General features: G+C 42.1%; 3 protein-coding genes across 6 annotated transcripts in view; 1 reads left to right on the top strand and 2 right to left on the bottom strand.

Annotated features, from left to right (window-relative positions):
• LRCH2 (leucine rich repeats and calponin homology domain containing 2) overlaps positions 1 to 23,790 on the top strand; it is a 127,629-nt gene that overhangs the window by 27,986 nt on the left and 75,853 nt on the right. For all 4 annotated transcript variants that reach the window (XM_055267857.2, XM_055267856.2, XM_063634843.1 and 1 more), the window contains exons 2-3: positions 17,957 to 18,101; positions 21,770 to 21,896. In XM_055267857.2, coding sequence (XP_055123832.1) covers positions 17,957 to 18,101; positions 21,770 to 21,896 — 272 coding nt within the window. The remainder of the gene's footprint in view (positions 1 to 17,956; positions 18,102 to 21,769; positions 21,897 to 23,790) is intronic.
• LOC129475646 (large ribosomal subunit protein eL36-like) lies at positions 7,854 to 8,241 on the bottom strand. The gene has a single exon (XM_055267859.2). It carries the CDS (start codon positions 8,239 to 8,241, stop codon positions 7,924 to 7,926), a length of 318 nt encoding a protein of 105 aa, XP_055123834.1. The 3' UTR covers positions 7,854 to 7,923.
• RBMXL3 (RBMX like 3) lies at positions 12,952 to 17,200 on the bottom strand. Its single transcript, XM_055267855.2, has one exon. It carries the CDS (start codon positions 16,876 to 16,878, stop codon positions 14,068 to 14,070), a length of 2,811 nt encoding a protein of 936 aa, XP_055123830.1. The 5' UTR covers positions 16,879 to 17,200; the 3' UTR covers positions 12,952 to 14,067.

Here is a 23,790-nt window from a genome sequence, read left to right as displayed (position 1 = left end):
GGGTTCTCACAGCCTTCAGAGCTGAGAGCCTTCAACAGAGATTTACCTGCATATTTACTGACAGCAAGCCAGTGATAAGCATTGTTTCTGTAGATTATAGATTAACTAAAAGTATTCCTTACGGGAAACAAAGGGATGGGCTGAAATAAAGGGATGGGTCTGGCTAGTTACCTGTGATAGGAGCATCTCCTTAAGGCACAGATCGCTCATGCTATTGTTTGTGGTTCAGGAACACCTTTAAGCGGTTTTCTGCCCTGGGTGGGCCAGGTGTTCCTTGCCCTCATTCCAGTAAACCCACAACCTTCCAGCATGGGTGTCAAGGCCATCACAAACATGTCACAGTGCTGCAGAGATTTTGTTTATGGCCAGTTTTGGGGCCAGTTCATGGCCAGATTTGGGGGCCTGTTCCCAGCAAGATTTATTATTCTTTATTTAATTTAACTCCATTAAATTAGAATAATAATTATAATTTTAAGTGGTGTTTACTAAATAAATACATGAAATCATCCAGAAAATAGTTTATGAATGCACATTTAATTAAATTCCCTGAGGGAGCTTGTAATATTACTTTGTAATTTAACTAAATAATCTTTTATTTGGAGGGGAACGAACATAAAGGAGCATGAAAAATGTATAGGTTAGTAATGTCTTGATATTATTTAAATCATTAAATTATTCTTGTTATAATACTGATATTTTAGTATATTTTTCTGTCCCTTTTTGGTAGTTTATTTGCCTTTTTATTTCATTTTTTTTGCATTTTTTTTTTTTTTTTTTTTGTGAGACAGAGTTTTGCTCTTTTTGCCCAGGCTGGAGTGCAATGGCGTGATCTCGGCTCACTGCAGCCTCCACCTCCCGGGTTCAAGTGATTCTCCTGCCTCAGCCTCCCAAGTAGCTGGGATTATAGGTGCTTGCCACCATGCCTGGCTAATTTTTTGTATTTTTAATAGAGACAGGGTTTCACCATGTTGGCCAGGATGGTCTTGATTTCTTCACCTTGTGATCCACCCGCCTCGGCCTCCCAAAGTGCTGGGATTACAGGCATGAGCCACCATGCCTGGCTGCCTTTTTATTTCGTATGTTATTTTTCAGAAGTTTTAGGTTTACAAAAAAATTGAGCAGATAGTACAGTTACCCCATACTCCTTTTCTCCAGCTCATAGTTTTCCTATTTTTAGCATCTTACATTTTTGTAATATATCTTTTATAATTAATGAACCAGTATATGGTACACTTGATGATGAATATTGATGAAGCTATATTTTATTATTAAAGTCTATACATTAGGGTTCAGTCTTTGTGTTGTATAGTTGTATGTGTTTTGACAAATGCATGTGTCATGTATGCATCACCACAGTATCACATAGAAGAGTGTAACTGCCCTGAAAATTCTGTGATCCATGTATTAATCACTCTTTGATATGGTTTAGCTCTGGGTCCCCACCCAAATCTCATATTGAATTGTAACCACTATGTGTCAGGGGAGGGACCTGGTAGGAGGTGATTGGATCATGAGGGTGGTTTCCCCGATGCTGTTCTCATGATAGTGAGTTCTTATGAGATCTGATGGTTTATAAGTGTGTATCATTCTTCTCCTGCCCTCTGCCTTGTGAAGAAGGTGCTTGCTTCTTCTTCACCTTCCGCCATGATTGGTTTCCTAAGGCCTCCCCAGCCATGTGGAACTGTGTGTCAATTAAACCTGTTTTCTTTATAAATTACCCAGTCTCCGGTGGTTTTATATAGCAGTGTGAGCATGGACTAATACAGAAAATTGGTACTAAAGAAGTGGGGCATTGCTATAAAGATACTTGAAAATATGGAAGCAACTTTGGAACTGGGTAATGGGCAGAGGTTGGAATGGTTTGGAGGGCTCAGAAGAAGACAGGAATATATGGGAAAGTTTGGAACTCCCTAGAGACTTGTTGAATGGTTATGACCAAAATGCGACAGTGATGTGGACAACAAAATCCAGGCTGAGGTGGTCTCAGATGGAGATGAGGAACTTATTGGGAACTGAAGTAAAGGTCACTCTTGCTATGCTTTAGCAAGGAGACTGATGGCATTTTGCTCCTGCCCTAGAGATCTGTGGAACTTTGAACTTAAGAGACATGATTTAGGGTATCTGGCAGAAGAAATTTCTAAGTAGCAAAGCATTCAAGATGTGACCTGGCTGTTTCTGAATGTGTTCAGTCATATGCATTCACAAAGAGATGGTCTGACATTGGAACTTATGTTTAAAAGGGAAGAAAAGCATAAAAGTTTGGAAAATTTGCAGCCTATATGGTAGAAAAGAAAAACCCATTTACTGGGAAGTAATTCAAGCCTGCTGCAGAAATTTGCATAAGTAAAAAGGAGCCAAATGTTAATTGCCAAAAGAATGGGGAAAATGTCTCCAGGGCATTTCAGAGATCTTCATGACAGCCCTTCCCATCACAGGCCTGGAGGCCTAGGAGGGAAAAATGATTTCATGGGCTTGGCCCAGGGCCCTGCTGCTCTGTGCAGCCTCATGACATGGTGCCCTCTGTCCCAGACACTCCAGCTTCAGCTGTGGCTAAAAGGGGCCGAGGCACAGCTCATAATGTTGCCTCAGAGGGTGCAAGCCTCAAGCTTTGGTGGCCTCCACATGGTGTTGGGCCTGTGGGTGCTTAGAAGACAAGAGTTGAGGTTTGGGAACCTCTGCCTAGATTTCAGAAGCTGTATGGTAATGCCTGAATGTCCAGGCAGAAGTCTGCTGCAGGGCCAGAGCCCTCATGGGTAACCTCTACTAGGGCAGTGTAGAGGGGAAATGTGGGGTTGGAGACTCACACAGAGTCCCCATTGGGGCAGTGCCTAGTGAAGCTGTGAGAAGATGGCCACTATCCTCCATACCTCTAGACTGACAGTTTGTACCGAGCACCTGGAAAAGCTGCAGGCTCTCTATGCCATCCCCTGAAACCAGCCATGGGGGCTATACCCTGAAGAGCCACAAGGATAGAGCTACACAAGGCCTTGGGAACCCACCCCTTCCATCAGTGGGCTCTGGATGTGAGGCATGGATTGAAAGGAGATTATTTTGGAACTTTAAGCTTTAATGACTTCCCCATTGTATTCTGGACTTGCATGTGGCCTGAGGCCCTTTCATTTTGGCCAATTTCTCCCATTTGGAACATGTGTATTTATACAATGCCTGTACCCCCATTGTATATAGGAAGTAACTAACTTGATTTTACAGGCTCATAGGCAGAATGGGACTTGCCTTGTCTCAGATGAGACTTTGGAGTTGGACTTTTGACTTAATGCTGAAATTAGTTAAGACATTTGGGGACTGTTGAGATGGAATTTTGCAAATGTGTTGCAGTGTGATAAGGGAATGAGATTTGGGAAGGGCTGTGGCAGAATGATATGGTTTAGCTCTGTGTCCCCACTCAAGTCTCATATTGAATTATAATTGCCATGTGTCGGGAGGGACCTGGTGAGAAGTGATTGGATCATGGGAGTGGTTTCCCTCATGCTGCTCTCATGATAGTGAGTGAGTTCTTACAAGATCTGACAGTTTATAAGTGTGTGGTGGTTCCCCTGCCCTGCCCGCCATCTTATGAAGAAGGTGCTTGCTCTTCCTTTGCCTTCTGCCATGATTGTAAGTTTCCTGAGGCCTCCCAGCTATGTGGACTATGAGTCAATTAAACCTCTTTTCTTTATAAATTACTCAGTTTCTGGTAGTTCTTTACAGCAGTGTGAAAATGGACCAATACTCTCTTCCTCTTCCCTTATTCCCTCTTTTCCTCCCAAATCATGGCAACCATTGATCTTTCTACTATCACCATAGTTTTACCCTTCCCAGAATGATATTTACTAGGAATCCTAGCATATGTAGACATTTCAGACTGGCTTCTTTCAAGAAGCAGTATATGTTAAGGTCTCTCCATTTCTTTTCATGGCTTGAAAGCTTGTTTCCTGGAAGCTATTCCATTGTATGGATATTCCACAGTTTATTCATTAACCTGTTGAAAGATGCATCTTGTTTGCTTCTAAATTTTGGGAATTATGAATAAGGCTGCTATAAATGTTAGTGTGAAGACTTTGTGTAGACATTAGTTTTGAACTGATTTGAGTAAGTACCCAGGCTTGCAATTCCTGAATTAAGACCATATTTATCTTTGTAAAAGCATACCAGACTGTCTTCCAGTGTGGCTGTTCTTTTTTTTTCATTAAAAATTTATTTATATAATTTATGGCATACAAGTGCAAATTTATTACATGCATAGTAGTCAAGTTAGGGGATTCAGAGAATCTGTCACCCAAATAACATACATTGTACCCATTAAGTAATTTCTTATTATATACCCCTCTCCCACTCTCTCACCCTTCTGAGTCTCCATTATCTATCACTCTGCTCTCTATATCTATGTATACACCATTTTTTAGCATTCACTAAAAAGTGAGTGAGTGACAACATGTGATATTTTTCTTTCTGTGTCTGGTTTGTTTCACTTAAGATAATGACCTTCAGTTCTATCCATGTTGCTGCAGAAGACCAATGCTTTGGCTATTTGGACTCTTTTTTGGTTCTATATGAATTTTATGATTGTTTTTTCTAATTCTGTGAAAAATTGTGTTGGTATTTTGGTAGGGATTGCATTGAACCTGTAGATTGCTTTGGGCAGTATGGTCATTTTAACAATATTAATTCTTCTGATCCATGAGCATGAGATATCTTTCCATTTGTTTTTGTCATCTTCAATTTTTTTCATCTGTGTTTTATAGTTTTCCTTGTAGAGATCTTTCACCTCTTTGGTTAAATTTATTCCTAGGCATTTTATTTTTTGGTAGGTGTGGTAAATAGGATTCACTTCTGGATTTCATTCTCAGTGAGATCATTATTGGTATTTAGAAATGCTACTGTGTTTTATACGTTAATTTTTGTATCCTGAAACTTTATATTTATCAAATCTAAGAGTTTTTTTGGTTGAGTCTTTAGGTTTTTCTAGATATAAGATCATATCGTCAGCAATCTGCGATACTTTGACTTCCTCTTTTTTGATTTGGATGTGTTTTATTTCTTTCTCTTGCCTGATTGCTCTGGCTAGGACTTCTAGTGCTGTATTCAATAACAGTGGTGAAAGTGGGCATCTTTGTCTTGTTTTAGATCTTAGAGGGAAGGCCTTCAGCTTTTCCCCATTCAGTATGATATGTGGGTTTGTTGTATATGGCCTTTATTTTTTTCAGGTATGTTCCTTCTATGCCTAGTTTGTTGAGGGTTTTTTATCATGAAGGGAAGCTTAATTTTATCAAATGCATTTTCTGCATCTATTGAAATGATCATATGTTTCTTGTCCTAATTTTGTTTATGTGATGTATCACATTTATTAATTTGCATATGTTGAACCATCTTTGCGTCCTTGGTATAAAACCCACTTGATCATGGTGTATGATATGGTTTGGCTCTGTGTCCTCACCCAAATCTCATCTTAATAGCTCCCATAATTCCTATGTGTTGTGTAAGGGATCAATCCGGTGGGAGATGGTTGAATCAGGGGGGTGGGAATTTCCTGTGCTGTTGTTGTGACAGTGAATGAGTCTCATGACATCTGATGGTTTCAAAAACGGGAGTTTCCCTACACAAGCTCTTTGCCTGCCGCCATTCATGTAAGATGTGACTTGCTCCTTCTTGCCTTCCACAATGATTGTGAGGCCTCCCCAGCCATTTGGAACTGTAAGTACAATAAACCTCTTTGTTTTGTAAATTGCCTAGTCGCAGGTATGTCTTTATCAGCAGCATGAAAATGAACTGATACAGTGCATTATCTTTTTGATGTCCTGTATTCAATTTACTAGTATTTTGTTGAGGATTCTTGCATGTATGTTCATCAGGGATATTGGTCTGCTGTTTTCCTTTTTTGGTTGTTGTGTCCTTGTCCAGTTTTGGTATTAGGGTGATAGTGGTCTCATGGAATGAATTAGGGAGAATATTCTCCTCTTCAATTTTTTGGAACAGTTTCAGGAGGAGTGGTATTACTTCTTTTTATATTTGATAGAATTTGGCTGTGAATCCCTCAGCCAAGCTCCCTCAACAATCCCTGAGCTTGTTTTATTGGGATTTTTTTTTTTTTTTTTACTACTGATTCAATTTTGCTCTTCATTATTGGCCTGTTTAGATTTTCTATTTCTTCCTTGTTCAATCTTGGTAGGTTGTATGTTTCCAGGAATTTATCTCTTTCCCCTAGGTTTTCTTGTTTGTGAGTATACAGTTGTTCATAATAGTTTCTGATGATCTATTATGTTTCTGTGGTATCAGTTGAAATATTTCCTTTTTTATTTCTCATTGTGTTTATTTGGTTCATCTCTCTTCTAGGTTAGTCTAGCTACTGGTTTATCAGTTTTATTTATCTTTTTGAAGAATCAACTCTTTGTTTTTTTAATACTTTGTATTTTTTTGGTCCCTATTTCATTTAGTTCTACTGTGATCTTTGTTATTTCTTCTGCTAGTTTTGAGTGTGGTTTGTTCTTGATTTTCTAGTTTTTTGAGATGCATTGTTAGGTTGATAATTTGTAATCGTTCTTTTTTTTGATAATAGGCATTTAATGCTACAAATTTCCCTCTTACCACTGCTTTTGCTATATCCCACAGGTTTTGGTTTGTTGTGTTTCCGTTTTCATTTGTTTCAAAAAATTTTTAATCTTTTGTATTAATTTCTTCTTTGATCCAATGATTGTTCAGGAGCTTGTGTAATATCCATGTGTTTGTATCGTTTCTGAAGTTCCTTTTTGTATTGATTTCTATTTATTCCACTGTTATGAGAAAATAATTGATAGGATTTCATTTTTAAACATTTGTTGATACTTGTTTTATGGCCTAACATGTGGTTTATCTTGGAGGATGTTCCATGTGCTCATCGAAAGAGTGTATATTCTGCAGTTGTTGGGCAGAATGTTCTGTAAATTTGTTAGGTCCATTTGGTGTAAAGTCCAATTTACATCTAATGTTTCTTTGTTGGTTTCCTATCTAGATGATCTGTCTAATGCTGTGAGTGGTGCGTTGAAGTCTCCCACCATTATTGTATCTATCTTTCTCTATAGGCCTAGTGATATTTGTTTTACGGATCTGGGTGCTCCAGTGTTGGGTGCATATACATTTAAAATTGCTGTAGCCTCTTGCCAGATTGATCCCTTTATTATAGAATGAAGTTCTTTGTCTTTTTTTTTAACTGTCTTTTATTTAATATCTGATTTAATTGATGCAAGTACAGCTAGTGCTGCTCACTTTTGGATTTTGTTTGTGTGGACTGTCTTTCTATTCCTTTACTTTTGGTCTATATGTGTCTTTACAAGTAATGTGAGTTTCTTGTAAGCATCATATAGTTGGATTATGTTTTTAAAATCTATTTTGCCAATCTATATCTTTTAAATGGGGCATTTAATTCATTTATTTTCAAGGTTTATATTGATATGTGAGGGTTTGTTCTTCTCGTATTGTTGTTTTCTAGTTTTATAAATTCTCTGTTTCTTTTTCTTGGAATGTTTGCCTTTGTGGTTTGGTGGAATTCTGTAGTGGTGCCATTTGATTCCTTTTTCTTCCTCCTTTGTGTGATTACTTTGCCAGTGAGTTTTATACTTTTGTGTGTTTTTATGATGATGAATATCACTTTTACTTCCAAGTTTAGGACTTCTTTGAGCATTTCTTGTAGGGCCAGTTTAGTGGCGATGAATTCCTCAGCATTTGCTTGTCTGTGAAAGACTTCGTTTCTTCTTCTTGTTTTTTTTTATTTCAGCATTTTTAATATGTCATTCCCTTCTCTTCTGGCTTTTAAGGTTTCTGGTGAGAAGTCTCATGTTAGTCTAATGGAGTTTCCTTATGTAGGTGACAGGGTGCTTTTGTCTTGCTGATTTTATTTTATTTTTTCTGTCAAGCTGTTCTTTATTTTAGGGAGAGGGCAGGACAGGGAGCTCAGTCTTTCATAGCAGCAACTTTCCTCATGATGGCCAGGACATTGCTCAGCTCCTCCCGCTTCCTCTTGGTGTGAATGTGTGTCCCCACCCTTTTCCTGATGAACTTGAGGGCTTGTTTGTCCTTGGAGACCTTCAGTAACTCCATGGTGCACCTCTCGTATGGGGTGAAGCCACATACCTCTTGGATCATGCCCCGCACACACTTGGTGTGTTTGGTCGAGCGCCTGAGGCTACGACTGTGTCTGGGCTTGCTCACATTCTTGGTCACCTTGTGGCCCTTGTTGAGGCCCATGACCATAGTGTAGCACACAGCCATTGCTGCTGCTCTGCAATGGTGGCTGTGGTGGAATGCTGTCTTGCTGATTTTAGAATTCTTTTTACTTTAGACAGTCTGATTATAATATGCTGTGGCAAACTCCTTTTTGCATTGTATTTTCCTGGGAATCACTGAGTCTCCTGTGTCTGGATGTCTAAATCTTGCTATACTTGGAAAAGTTTCATTTCTTATTTTGTTAAATAGGCTTTCTAAGCCTTTTAATCTCTCATCTCCCTCAGGAATACCAATAATTTGTAAGTTTGGTCATTTTATGTAGTCTCAAATGGCACATGTATACCTATGTAACAAACCTGCATGTTCTGCATGTGGATCCCAGAACTTAAAGTATAATAAAAAAAATAAATAAAAGCAATAAGCAAGTTCAAAAAAAAAAGCTCTGTTCATTCTTTTTCTTTATTTCTGTCTCACTGGATTATTTCAAAAAACCTGTCTTCAAGTTCTGAAATTCTTTCTTCTGCTTGATCTAGTATTTCAATACCAATACAATTTCAAAATACAAAATGTATTTTGTATTTTCTTCAATGAATCCTTTAGTTTCGGAATTTCTGTGTGTGTGTGTGTGTGTGTGTGTGTGTGTGTGTGTGTGTGTGTGTGTGTGTGTCTGTCTGAGAGAGAGAGAGAGAGACTTGTTCTGTTGCCCAGGCTGGAGTGTAGTAGAGAGAGAGAGAGAGAGAGAGACTTGTTCTGTTGCCCAGGCTGGAGTGTAGTGGTGTGATCATAGCTCAGTATGACCTCAAACTTTTGGACTCAAGTGATCCTCCTGCCTCAGCTTCCCGAGTAGTTGGAATTACAAGCATGTGCCACCATGCCTAGCTAATGTTTATATTTTTAGTAGAGACAGGTTCTCGCTATGTTGCCCAAGCTGGTCCTAAACACCTGGGCTCAAGCAGTCCTCTTACCTTGGCCTCCCAAAGTGCTGAGATTATAGGCGTTAGCCACCATACTCGGCCTTTTTATCTTTTAAAGATATTTATCTCCATGTTATAAGTTTTTATTTGTATTCTGAATTGATTTTCTGAGTTCTTTGTATTGGTTTTTACATTTCTCTGGCATCTCATTGAGCTTCTTTAAAATCAATATTTTGAATTCTTTATCTGGGATTTTGAGGATTTTTTTTTCCTTTTTTGGTTAGGATCTACTGCTGGAGAATTATTGCATTCATTTGAGGCCATCATATTACCTAGCTTTTTCATGTTTTCTGTATCTTTATGTTGGTTTCTGCTCATCTGGCTTCACAGTTACATCTTTTTAAAAAAATTACTTTCACGTGAATGGGGGACTTTTTTCTTGAAGATATGACAATGATGTTCGTTGGGTAAGGCCTTCTGGCTTTGCTTCCAGGTGCATGCAGTAGTGAAGACTCTGTATAATTTGTATGGCTATCCTTATTGTGTTGATGTGTGGTTCTTGGTGGGGCCTGTGGTGAAGTTGTGCTTGTGACTGGAATGCCTGATGGGCCCATCATCAGGTTGTAATGGTAGCAGAGGTGTGCTAAGTATGTCTATCCTTGTGACCTGGGACAGCATATGCTGGCTCCTGTGTTGGCAGTTTCCAGGCAGGCTAATGTTTGGGCATCTGGGTGGCTTTCTCAGATGCCAGTTTTAGTAGCAGTATACCAGGCAGATAAGCAGGCTCTCGAGCTGAGCAGCTGGGGTAGTGTGGGTGATAGAGGTAGCAGTGGTGGTGAGATGCTCTCCTCATTCCCATGCACTGTGCTCTTGTGTTGGAAGTGATTGCAACAGGCTGTGCAAACTGGCTTCTAGGCCAGAAGGTGGTGCTTGCAGGTAAGAGCCAGCTGAGACTGTAGAAGTAGGGTGTTTATGCTCAGTCTCTGTCCCCTTGGTACTCATGTGCCCCCGGTGGTAGATTGGGTTGTGGAACACCCAGAACCTGGCCCCCCACAGTTTCATGTTTGCATAAGGTTAGGAGGGTGAAGCTGGGTGGATCTAGACTGGGCAAGGTTGTACTCAACACCTCCCAATGGCAAGTGCCTGCGTGCACCATGATGTGGGGGTGGGGCAGGCAGTGTAGTCCTCATGCCCCTGGTGAAATGCTTGGGTGAGAGGTGACTGCTGCTGTGCTGAGGTCCTGCCATGGGTGCCAGGGAGGATGAGACCACTGCTGTCCCTCCCTCATCCCAGCTGTGGCAGCCAACCTGGCTGTTCTGCTAGTATGGCAGTTTGCACCCAGCCCATAATTCAGCCATGAGCCATAGAAGCCAGCACCCAGCTCAAGACCAAGCCTCTGCAGTAACTCATCCTGCTCAGGATTGGAGCATTGGGAGCCTGGTTCCAGTGCCAGAGGCTGGAGCCCATGCCATGTCTGTTTCTTAGTTTTGGTTGTGGGATCCCCATTGATCCCCATTCCTGCTCAAGCCCCTGCTCCACAAGATGCAACCTGATCTTCCCCAATGGCCAAGACTGGTGCTGCAGATTCCCAGGACCACTCATAGTTTGCTAAGAGCTAGGATTAAGAATGGCATCTTACTGTGGCTACTTAGTTCTCACGAATTGTGTGGGACCCAGGGCATGTTGCCTCCTTGGAGCAGTTCCTTCTCACAGCCTCCTGGATGCTCCCTAAATCAGATTCAGGATTTGGGTGGGTCAGGGTGCTCTCCTGTGGCCTGGATTGTATGATTCTCGAGTGGGAAAGTGGACTGCAGAAAGATACTCACTCACTCTCTCTTAGGGATTCATTGCCAGTTCCCAGCAGACAGACCACACAGGCTGTCTGCTTTCCTTTTCATTCCCAGATTTTGGAGTTTCCTTTCACTTTTTCTGTTGAATCCCATGTTCCCTGTTGGGTAATGTATTCAAAGTGTGATTGTCTGCATACCACTTTGGTTTTTCTACGTGGATGAGGTGCGCTGGAAATGTTTTTAGTCAGCTATCTTGGAAAACAAAGGTCAGCCTCCTGTCACTTTTTGAACTTCTTTGGTTACTGTGTTTTCTCATGACTATTATTTTCAGCCGTCTCTGCTTGCTGTTTTTTCTCTACTCACTAAGTGTTGGCCTTCCTGAAAGCCCATTCTTGATCTCTCTAATTCAATACTCAGATATTAGGTGATGCCTTCCATTTCTGTGATTTAATAGAACTAACCATATTCCTACAACTTTCAATTTTTTTTTTTTTGAGATGGAGTCTCACTCTGTCACTCAGGCTGGAGTGCAGTGGCACGATCTCGGCTCACTGCAATCTCTGCCTTCCGGGTTCAAGCAATTCTCCTGCCTCAGCCTCCTGAGTAGCTGGAATTACAGGCGTGCGCCACCACGCCTGGCTAATTTTTGTATTTTTAGTAAGAGACGAGGTTTCACCATATTGTTCAGGCTGGTCTCGAACTCTTGACCTCATGATCCGCCCACCTCGGCCTCCCAAAGTGCTGGGATTATAGGCGTGAGCCACTGTGCCCCGCCAAAACTTTCAATTTTATATATCCATGCCATACTTCACTTAGGAGATCAAGATTCATCTGTCTAATGCCCATTTAACATCCCCTCTTTGAGTCTCTCTCAGATGTCTCGGTTTATACAGATATAAACTTGAACCCTTCATTGCACCTCTGTTTCAGAAAAGCAAAAACCTCACCAGTAGAAGCAGCTACAAAAATCCTGTTACACTCTCACTGTTTATTAAAAAATATTATTTTAGCTGTCCAGGCCAGAATCCTGGGTGCCATCCTTGATTCTTTCCTCTCATTTCTTCCACATACCTAGTTCCTTGCCATCCCCTGTGAGTACTAATTTCAAAATATATTTCAAATTTTATCCACTTTCTCTTAACCCTGTTCTTGCAATCTTAATACAAGTTACTATCATCTATCTCTGAGACCACTGTATTATTTATGAGTACTTAATACTAGGTATTATACAGAATAACAAACTGGGCATAATTTTGTTTTTAGGATTTCAAATTACTTGTAAACAGTAATTTTGAACTCCCAGAATTCTGAAGTTACAAGAATAAGAGGTAAAACTGTAAATATAAAGAAACATATCCTAAACTAAAAACAGTGACTTCACTTTCTTCCCCAATAGAACTGTGTGATGCTTGGGTATCCAGAGGAGGTAAGCCAGAATATTGGGAAACATTTATTTCTAGTTTAGATTTTGGCTTCCAGTAATTCTATTTTTTTTTTAGTTATTCAGAATTTTATGGTGGGAGGAGGAAGAATAGAAATTTTCATATTATATAAACATAACTATTTTTTGCCAGTTATACAATTTTACATTAAGAGAATATATATCTCTCTCCTTCTCTATATGTATCTCTATATATTACATATATAGTAATACATATGTTAATGTTCTGAATAAGGAATTTACTATATTGCTAAGTGAATAGGCCTCATCCCTTGGAATGAGGAAGTTGAGCATTACTGATAGGAGGTTGTTTTTATGAGGGCAGATCAGATGCTAAATGAGGTACATTGAACTAAGCTGGATGCTCTTCCTAACAGAGGCACAAAATTTTCTTACATTTTTAACCAAATAAATATAATGAGCTAGTGTAAGCAGAGTAAATTTCTATGACAAGGTAACTAACTTGATAGTTACCCAGGTAGTTTTTGGGGGTTTGCACCTTTGGGGACATTATTTGTCTGCCATGAATACAGGTTGTTGCTGGCATCTAGTGGGTAGATGCCAGAGATGCTGCTAAATATCCTACAGTGCCCAGGATAGCCCCCTACAATGGTTATCCAGTCCAAAAGGTCCACAGTGGTGGGGTTGAGCAACTCTCTTCTAGAGTATTTATTTTTCAACCCACTGCTGTAATGTCCTAAGTATTTTTCAAAATTTCATTTAACAAGTAAACCCTTAATAGGAGTAATGGTTATAACAATTCCATGATTTAATTTTTGTGAAAATTTAAATGAATGGAAGTATATTTGTGTGTACTTGCAATAATTTAGGAGAGGAATGAATCAAGGATGAATACCAGGTTTCTGGCTTGAGCAACTCACCAGGAAGTTGTTGTTGACATTGAGATGAGAACAAAAAACAAAAAACAAAAACAAAAACAAAACAGAAGTGTGGGAAAAGATCTTCATTTCAGATTTCATATTTGTAGAATTTGAGGTGCCTGAGAGATATCAAGGTGAAGTCCTGAAGATCAGAACATAGGCTTTTAGTCATACCCTTAATTTGCAATTCATCAGTATGTAAATATAATTTGGATCTAGGTTGGATGAAATCACCCAGTAGAGTGTATATCTTTTTTTTTCCATTTACTTTTCAGATTTACTGAGTGAACATAATTTATTTTCATAAACATTTGATCTAAATCATTTTTGTTGTTGTTGTTGTTGGTTGTTTGGTTTTTAATACTGGGAACACGGAGATTCAGTTTGAAAGACACCCTGAAATCTTAAGAGTAGTATACACCAATCCCTCCCACTCTCCACCCACAACCTAGTTGGTTTAAATTAGCAGAATGATCCATTTTTCCATTTTAGGTGCGCAGATGTTTATGAAAGATCTTAGAACTGTTTGCCTCATTTATCAGGAACATTTACAAGGGAAGAAGCCATTAATCGTATTTCAACTTGTAAATAGAAGAAGACTAAGACTCAGGTTCATATCTTATACTTTTAACATGAACTTGTTGAAACAAACATTAACAATTTCAAACTAAATAAATTTTAAGTTTTTCCTCACAAAAGCATAAAAATGGAGATCTTAACAGGAAATTCTTAAAAGGTAAAAACAACTCCTACTTATACTAGTCCTTGGGTAGTTAACATAGAACAGGTTCTTCTTTTTGTTACTTTCTTTGAAAAGGGATTTTTGCTCCCAAGTCTGTTCCTGCTTAGTATCTGCTCCGGCCTTCCCCCCTCTCCAAGCGGTCTCCTTGACGGCCTCCGCCCCTGGGCACCCTGCAGCCCGACCGGCTGTAAGAATCATGCAGGGGAGGGCTGCCCCTTTCCATGGGCAGAGGGAGCCCACAATCCGGTCTGCCTACCCGGTCTTGGCCCCTCGAGTAGTGGTCGCTCCGGCCGTAACTGTTGCTGGATCTGTTGCGGCCGCCACTGTAGGTGTCGGGCAAGCTGCCTCGGTACTCCTCGTAGCGGCCTCCTCCTCCGTAGCAGTCGCTCAGGCCATAACTCTTCATGGAACTGTCGCGGCCTCCACTGTAGGCATCAGGCGAGGGGCCTCGGTACTCTTCGTAGTAGCCTTCTCCTTCATAGCAGTGGCTCTGCTCGTAACTGTTGCTGGAACTGTCGCGGCCCCCGCTGTAGGCCTCGGGTGAGTGGCCTCCGCTGTTGGCATCGAGAGAGTGGCCTTGGTTCTCCTCGTAGCAGTCTCCTCCTCCATAGCACTGGCTCCAGGTGGAACTGTCGTGGCCCCCGCTGTAGGTGTCGGGCGAGTGGCCTCCGCTGTTGGCATCAAGTGAGCAGCCTTGGTACTCCTCGTAGCGGCCTCCTCCTCTGTAGCGGTCGCTCCAGCTGGAACTGTCGTGGCCCCCGCTGTAGGCATCGGCGGAGTGGCCTCCGCTGTTGGCATCGAGTGAGCAGCCTCGGTACTCCTCGTAGCGGTCTCCTCCTCTGTAGTGGTCACTCCAGCTGGAACTGTCGTGGCCCCCGCTGTAGGCATCAGTGGAGTGGCCCCCGCTGTGGGCTTCGTGCGAGTGGCCTTGATACTCATGGCGGCCTCCTCCATAGCGGTGGCTCTGGCCGTAACTGTTGCTGGAAATGTTGCGGCCCCCACTGTGGGCATCTGGCGAGTGGCCTCCACTGTTGGCATCCAGAGAGTGGCCTCTGTTGTCGTAGCGGCCTCCTCCTCCATAGCAGTTGTTCCAGCTGGAACTGTCGTGGCCCCTGCTGTAGGCGTCGGGCGAGCAGCCTCCGCTGTTGGCATCCAGCAAGTGGCCTCGGTACTCCTTATAACAGCCTCCTCCTCCATAGCGGTCGCTCCGGCTGGAACTGTCATGGCCCCCGCTGTAGGCGTCGTCGGAGTGGCCCCCACCGTGGGCATTGGTGGAGCAGCCCCTGCTGTGGGCTCCTCCTCCGTAGAGGTGGCTCTGGCTGTAACTGTTGTGGCCCCCGCTGTGGGCGTCGGGCGAGCAGCCTCTGCTGTTGGCATCCAGAGAGTGGCCTCGGTTCTCCTTGGAGAGGCCTCCTCCTCCGTAGAAGTCTCTCCAGCTGGAACTGTCATGGCCCCCGCTGTAGGCGTCGGGTGAGTATCTTCCGCTGTTAGCATCTAGCGAGCGGCCTCGGTACTCCTTGTAGCGGCCTCCTCCTCCGTAGTGGTTGCTCTGGCTGGAACTGTCGTGGCCCCCGCTGTAGGCGTCCGGCCAGTGGCCTCCGCTGTTGGCATCGAGGGAGCGGCCTTGGTACTCCTCGTAGTGGCCTCCTCCTCCGTAGCGGTTGCTCCGGCTGGAACTGTCGTGGCCCCCGCTGTAGGTGTCGGGCGAGTGGCCTCCGCTGTTGGCCTCGAGTGAGTAGCCTCTGTACTCCTTGTGGCGGCCTTCTCCGTAGTGGTCGCTCCGGCCATAACCGTTACTGGAACCGCCGCGGCCCCCGCTATAGGCTTTGGGCGAGCGGTCCCCGCTGGAGGCGTCTGGCAAGGCGACGGGCAAGGCCTCGTACGAGCGGCCCCCGCTGTAGGCATCAGGCGAGTGGCCCTGATACTCCTCGTAGCGGCATCCTCCTCCATAAGATGGCGGTGTCCACCACCCAGGGGCAGCGCCGCATGGGCCTCCGTAGCTCTCGAGGGGCTCTGGGTAGGAGCCTTTGCTGGGATGACCTGCGTAGTCATGGTCGCGACCCCTGTAGCCATTTTGGTTGCCATCGCCTCCCAAGGGACGGTAGTCGGGGACACTGGAGTGGCCATAATAGCGGCGGCTGTACTCTCTGAGCGCGGGGACAAAATCCCCAGGGTCGCGGCATGGGGGCAGCGGCTCCCGGACCGGTGGGCCAGAGTAGCCATCTTGCCCCCACAGGGCCGGGGCCTTCCCAGGCATTCCATTGCCGCCAATGTGAGCCAGGCTCGACGGGGGCACAGCCCTCTTGCGGGGTGCGCCGGCCCAGTGCGGTGGCTGCAAGCCTGAGTAGCCATCTCTCCCCGACATGGTCGGTGCCTTCCCGCGCATTCCACCGCCAACGCTGTGAGCCAGGCTCGACGGCGCGGCCCTCTTGTGGGGTGGGCTGGCCCAGTGCCACGACGGCCCGCGCTTCCTGGGCATCAGGGCCCTGTAGGGCCGCAGGTCGAAATACCCCGCGTAGCCGCGGCCATCATCGGGCCCGCCCCGAGAGGGGGATTGCTGTGGGCTGCTGCCACCCCCACTGGTTCCGTGTGAGAACCTCGAGCGACCGCCGCTGCCAGGGATTGGCGGGACCCACCGGCTGCTCTTGAATGCTGGTTTGATGGCCAGGGCCACCTTGATGGCCTTACCATCTAGGTACTTGCCGTTCATATCTCTGGCGGCGGCGTTGGCGTCTGCAGGGCTTTCAAAGATGATGAACGCGAAGCCCCTCGACTTGTTGGTTTCTCGGTCTTTCATCAGGAACACCTCGATGATGCGGCCATACTTGCCAAACTCGGCCTTGAGGGCTTTCTCGTCGGTTTTGAGGTTGAGGCCCGCAACGAAAAGCTTCTCTGGGCGATCCGCTTCCATCATGTCTGCCTGCCGAATGGTGGGTCAGAGGAAGTGGGAAGTGATGACACAGCAACTCAGTCGCGGCCTTCGAGCCCTCTCGTGGAGGGCGGCTCCTACCGGTTGGGGGGTGTATGTCTCAAGAAGGAAGAGTACCTTACGTCATAGTTCTTGGGAACACCAACGTCTATGATGCAGGTAGAGGAAAACCTAGGAATAGAAAATAAGAAGTAGCCAGAGAGGTAGGAAGAGATCCCAGAAGTGTAGTCTTCTAAGCCAAAGGAAAATGATCTTTCCAGACATATGGAATGGTTATTGATATGGTGGTTGTTGGTAACATTGGTGGATGTGAGAGTGGATAGAAACCAAATTGCAGTGGGTTGAGAAGTCCATGGTAAGTAAGAAATTTAGTTGTGTTGTGGATTTATGTAAGTTTGGCTGTAAAAGAAGAGGCAGATGGAGGGGGTTGTGGGATCGTGGGAGGTATTATTGTGTTTGCTTTTAAAGATCAGAGATAATTCTTCATTGGTATTTTAAAAAACAAATAGCATATTTGGAATTTAGGTATACTGAAGCATATCAAATACATCTGGTTAATAAACATGCATTCTATGAGGTTTTTTTTTTTTTTTTTTTTTTTGTGAGACAGAATCTCACTCTGTCACCCAGGCTGGAGTGCAGTGGTGTGATGTCAGCTCCCTGCAACCTCCGCCTCCTGGGTTCAAGCGATTCTCCTGCCTCAGCCTCCCGAGAAGCTGGGATTACAGGGGCCCACCATCATATCCGGCTAATTTTTGTGTTTTTAGTAGACACAGGATTTCGCCATGTTGGCCAGGCTGGTCTCCAACTCTTGAGCTCAAAAGATCTGCCTGCTTTGGCCTCCCAAAGTGCTGGTATTACAGGTGGGAGCCACCGCGCCCAGCCGTATGAGTGTATTTCTAAATGATGTTTTTTGCCTTCAAGGTATTGATGGATAATATTGTATATTTTAAAGTATTTTAAGTAGTTGCTTAGATTCTAAGTGATTCAGCAAGTGTGAAAATAGTTCTTTTAATTACCATAGATATAGGTATATGTTTAATACTCATTTTTTTTTTTTCAGATCTTTCCAGAAATCGTTTTACAGAAATTCCTTCTGATGTCTGGTTATTTGCACCCCTTGAAACATTAAATTTATATCATAATTGCATCAAAACCATTCCTGAAGCCATTAAAAATCTGCAGATGTTAACATACCTTAACATTAGGTAAGGAAACAGTTTAAAAATAAATTTTGGTTTTTATTGTTGTTCTAATCCTTTTTTAGTCGCAAAGGAATATGTTTGATTTGGCTGTGTAGCTTAAATTTATCTCAACAGTATCTTATTTATGTTTTTTATATGTTCACATTATTTTTTAGGCTTTTATCTTGTTCTTGAGAGCAGAGCTTAGCAAACTTTAACACACAGGAATTACCCGGAGATCTGTTAGAATGCAGATTCTAATTTCTTAGGTCTGTTGTGGGGCCTGCGTTTCTAACAGGCCCCTTGGCAATGCCCATGCCTACCTGCTGGTCCTTAGACCTCAGTTTGAGTAGCAAGGCTTTAGACCATAAATATTTTCCTGAAATTATAGCACCACAATACAGATTTTATATGCATCCTTAGATATGTGAAACAGTGCTTGAGTTATTTTTTCTCACTTTTGTGACTTCTTGCTTCTACTTCAAGGATGGTTAGAGTGGGGTGAGAATGTTGAAAGGTTTGGAAGTGGATGACAGTTCATGTTTATACTTAGTAAGTGCTTACCATGTGCCAGGCAGTCAGTGTTCCAAACGCTTTACCCATATTACCTTATCTAGTTTTCATGACAGCATTTTGAGATACATACTATTGTTATCCCTGCATTACAGATGAGGAAACTGGGTTAAGCTATTTGTCCAAATTCATAGATATATTCAGCAAGTGGTAGAGCCAAGATTAAAATCGAAGCGGTCTGGCTATAGAGCTCTCATTCATACATAGCTTTTACCTTATATATGTAAAAGAATGAACACTCAATAAGTATAAGAAAAAACTTTCCCGGCCGAATCAGTAACATTGAATGAAAATTGATATATTGTGACTTAATTTTAGAATGTTTTTCTTTTTTTATTCAGTTGGAAGGGATAATCTCATTAACCAAGTTACTTGTCTAAATTCCCATATAGAGAAGTAGTAAATATAATTAATATACATAAATGATAATGTTCCTTTCTCACTGTGATATATCAGTTCTTTTGTATGACTCCCCCAGTGGTGTTACCTGACAGTACAAGCTATTTTAACTGAAACCATTTTACACCTTAAAATGTGGGAGAGAAGTTTCCTGGCTGGGCGCGGTGGCTCACACCTGTAATCCCAGCGCTTTGGGAGGCCAAAGCGGGCGGATCACAAGGTCAGGAGATCGAGACCATCCTGCCTAACACGGTGAAACCCTGTCTCTACTAAAATTACAAAAAATTAGCCAGGCATGGTGGTGGGTGCCTGTAGTCCCAGCTACTCGGGAGGCTGAGGCAGGAGAATGGTGTGAACCCGGGAGGCGGAGCTTGCAGTGAGCCGAGATCATGCCACTGCACTCCAGCCTGGGTGACAGAGTGAGACTCTGTCTCAAAAAAAAAAAAAAAAGTGTGAGAGAAATTTCCTTTCATAGATACCAATCATTTGGGTTGCTCCTTTCTCTAAGTAGGTATAAATCTCCTTGGCCTGGCTTAGGAGAGGTTTGAGGAAAGTGAGGTATTTTTAAGTTTTGTCTTTGTTTCTGTTTCATTTTGTTCTTTTGCGGAAAAAGTGATTCGCCAAAAACTGAATTACATTTCTCTATTAACACATATGGTAATCTTAGTTTTACTAAAACTTTCTCTGATTCTGTCCTGTCATGATCTGTAAAAGTCAACTTTGGTTTTTTTTTACAGTCACAAAAATTTTTGAGCAAACTATATTGAAATAACATTTGTTCTAGTGACTGAATTCCTCTCTAAAGCATGTAGTAAAAAAATGACAATTAATAATTTATTTGCCAGTATGAAGAAACCAGATTCTGGTGAAAGATGATTGTGTTAACTCAATGAATATGCCTTTTTTTTTTTTTTAGACGGAGTCTTACTCTGTCTCCCAGGGTGGAGTGGCACCATCTTGGCTCACTGCAACCTCCACCTCCCAAGTTCAAATGTTTCACCTGCCTCAGCCTCCCAAGTAGCTGGAACTAGGCGCCTGCCACCAGGCCCGGCTAATTTTTAGTAGAGACAGTGTTTCACCACGTTGGCCAGGCTGGTCTCAAACTCCTGACCTCAAATGATTTGCCCGCCTCGGCCTCTCAAAAGTGCTGGGATTACAGGCGTGAGCCATTGTGACCAGCCTAAATATGCTTTTTAAGGGAAGAAAATAAATTGATTGTTAAGCTATTTTTGGCCTGAAGATGTATTAGAATGAGTTTGCCATTATTTCTTCCATGTATTTATTTATTTTGGTGAAAATCTCTTAATAAACTTGTAAAATAATTTTTCAACTCTTCTCTCTTCCTATATACTACCTGCCTTTTTCAGTAGAATCCTATAGAAAGATCCTTGTGTGCCCTGGTGTGAAGGGACCCAGACTGACCATTTTTCCAAGGAGCCTGCTTCATCCTGAAAGTGTGAAGGATTATGACAGGACCCTAGCACATTTGACATTCCAGCAGTCTGGCCATTATTGCTGGTTGAGGGGCATTGCCATTTTTTTTGTTTGTTTGTTTGTGCCGTGTTATTAAAACCAGTTTAGTATTTCTGGATGTCCTTTGCCAGAGAAAAGATGGGGAGGAGGGTCTTCAAGTCCCCCCTTGAGTAACACTGGACTTTTGTTGCTGTGTATGTTACATGAAATGCTAGGTGTAGGTCTATAAATGACACTTTGAAAAACAGGGAAAATAATAGCTTATTGCTTACCAATGCTTGTTAGTATGTAAATGGAATGGAAAAATACACATTTTGTTAGTGGTTCATTTGGGTCAGTCAGTCTGTTTTGGCATATAAATTTGACCATAGTACTTTGAGAGCAAAGACCCCAGAGCCAGATTGCCTGAGTTTGAATCCTGCCTCTCCCACTTTACAGCTGTGTGACTTTGAGCAGTTTACTTAAACTCTTTGTGACTATTTCTTCATCTGCAAAATGGGGATCACTGTGAGAGTTAATTCACATGAGCTGCTGCAAAATGAGGATCACTGTGAGAGTTAATTCACATGAGCTGCCCTGAACATGGCCTGGTAATAGTAGGCACTCAGTAATGTTAGTTATTATATTTAAATGTATCTACAGAGATAAGAATGTTTTATCAACTTTGAGCTGAGATAAAGGTGCTAATAGGCTGTTAAACCTTAAAAGGGAATGGGTTAGGGTTACTACATGTTTTTGAAGGTATAGTCCTATTCACTCTTTTATAAACTTGAACATAGTGCATGCACATTTATCGCTGGAGACTTTCCCTAGCATGGAAGTATTGAATATACCAGAATTATATCAAGGAGCAAAGTTCTGACATTATTGAGCTCGGGGGAATCATTCTGAGTTTTTGAGAACTGATGGTGTGTGGAGTAGTATCATAGGTCTGCCTGCATGGGGTTTGCTATGCTATGGATCTCTGCTGTAGTTGGGCAAATCACTTAACCAGTTTTAACTTTCGTTTTTGATTTGTATAATGGAGATAATAACTACTTAATCTTGTGTCATTAACATGAGGATTAAATGACACAGTGCATATAAGAAATTTAACACTGTGCCTGATACAAAGTGAGCACTCAGTAAGTACTTATTAAGTTATTACTTAGTGATAGAATATTATTTACTTACAAAGTGATTTCTTCATTTGTAATATGTCACATTACATACATATTCTCATAATGAAACTTTCTCATTCTTTTCAGCCGAAATCTTTTATCAACATTGCCAAAATACCTATTTGATCTTCCCCTTAAAGTTTTGGTCGTCAGTAATAATAAACTGGTATCGATTCCAGAAGAAATTGGGAAGTTAAAAGATTTAATGGAATTGGTGAGTAACATAGTTGTATCAATTAATGAAATATGCATAATATATCTACATTTTGGAAGATTACCCATTTTTAATGGAATTTAATTGTAATTTTTTAAAAAAAGTACTAACTTGGTATATGTCTAAATTCAGTAAGACTTAGTAAAATCTTGAGATACTATATGTCTGAGTTTTTCCAGTCACAAAACAGCATGGTTCTTTCTTAGTCCTAGTGACGTCAGAAGGCTTGCTTACAAACTAAAAAATACTTTTCAAATGAATAAGCATTTGTTTACTCATTTTGTGGACAGTAAAGGTCTTAGAGAAAAGCTAAGGGAATTTTTAAAATAAAACTTTTATAGGACTATGATATATCCTTAAAGAAAGGAGATAAAAGAAGAAGGTGTCTGCAAACAGAATTAGCAACATAACTCTTCCTCACTGTTTGCTTATGTGATGTTATAACACTTTTTAGACTGAAATAAATGGTAAAAGGCCATTATATGCAATTGATTGTAGAAATATAGAATAATTTAAATTAATTACCTTGGACATAACATTTTAGGTATTAAAGGATATTGAATTCTTTTTTTTTTTTTTTTTTTTTTTTTTTTTTTGAGACGGAGTCTCGCTCTGTCGCCCAGGCTGGAGTGCGGTGGCGCAATCTCGGCTCACTGCAAGCTCCGCCTCCTGGGTTCACGCCATTCTCCTGCCTCAGCCTCTCCGAGTAGCTGGGACTACAGGCGCCCGCCACCACGCCCGGCTAATTTTTTTTTGTATTTTTAGTAGAGACGGGGTTTCACCGTGGTCTCGATCTCCTGACCTTGTGATCTGCCCGCCTCGGCCTCCCAAAGTGCTGGGATTACAAGCGTGAGCCACCGCGCCCGGCCAGGATATTGAATTCTGAGAGAAACATATTCAGAGCCTCAAAGCTTTCAGCTATTTTTCATCCTTTGGTTACCTCCACTTTACGCAGTATACCATGCTGAATGTTTTTCTTTTATTTTGAATGATGCTTTCCTAATAAATAGGTATTTTTAAAGTTTTTTTTTTTTGTGATAGAATCTCGCTCTGTTGCCCAGACTGGTGTGCAGTGACACGATCTTGGTTCACTGCAACCTCCGCCTCCCAGATTCAGGCGATTCTCGTGCTCAGCCTCCCAAGTCGTTGGGATTACAGCCATGCACCACCATACCCAACTTATGTTTGCATTTTTCATAGAGATGGGGTTTCACTGCATTGCCCAGGCTGGTCTTGAACTCCTGGCCTCAAGTGATCCACTTGCCTCGGCCTCCCAAAGTGCTGGCATTACAGGTGTGAGCCACCGTGCATGGACTAAAGTCCTAAAGTATTCCTATGTATGACTTTATTATGTCCGGGGAGGTCAAAAGTTTTCTTTAGGAACTTACCTACAATTTCATAATGAGAAATTAATATTAGCAGAATGTAATGAGCAGAGATTTCAGGAGTACCTTTTATTCATTAAGGAATACCTGCATGTCCAATTATAATACAAGGAAACTTCCTCGAATTTCACCTTATGTTTTAGAACCATATAATTTTGAAGTTATAAAAGATCTTAGAAGTGATCAGATACAACCACTTTCTAATGTAGGAATCCCTGATACATCTACTGTATATTTTCAATGGTGGACAACTTTGTATATGTGTGTGTCTGTGTGTGCGCGTGCGTGCGCACGCGTGTGTGCATGCGTGACTGTCCTAATTCTTCTTTGCAAAACTCTATTTGTTATTAATCTTTCTTATTTTGAACCAAAATACATGCTTCTATCATTTTTTTCCATTGGGCCTGGGACTACCATGTGAAGAAATATAGATAATGACAACTTCTCTTCCCTTCAGATATTTGTAATCTGTTGTGTGTTTACTCTCCATTTTACCAAACTCTTTTTTT

This window comes from Symphalangus syndactylus, chromosome X (assembly GCF_028878055.3).
Source record: "Symphalangus syndactylus isolate Jambi chromosome X, NHGRI_mSymSyn1-v2.1_pri, whole genome shotgun sequence".
In the NCBI taxonomy this organism is placed as follows: Eukaryota; Metazoa; Chordata; class Mammalia; order Primates; family Hylobatidae; genus Symphalangus; species Symphalangus syndactylus.
Note: the sequence above shows the minus strand (reverse complement) of the source record. Positions and strands in the feature narration are given on the sequence as shown.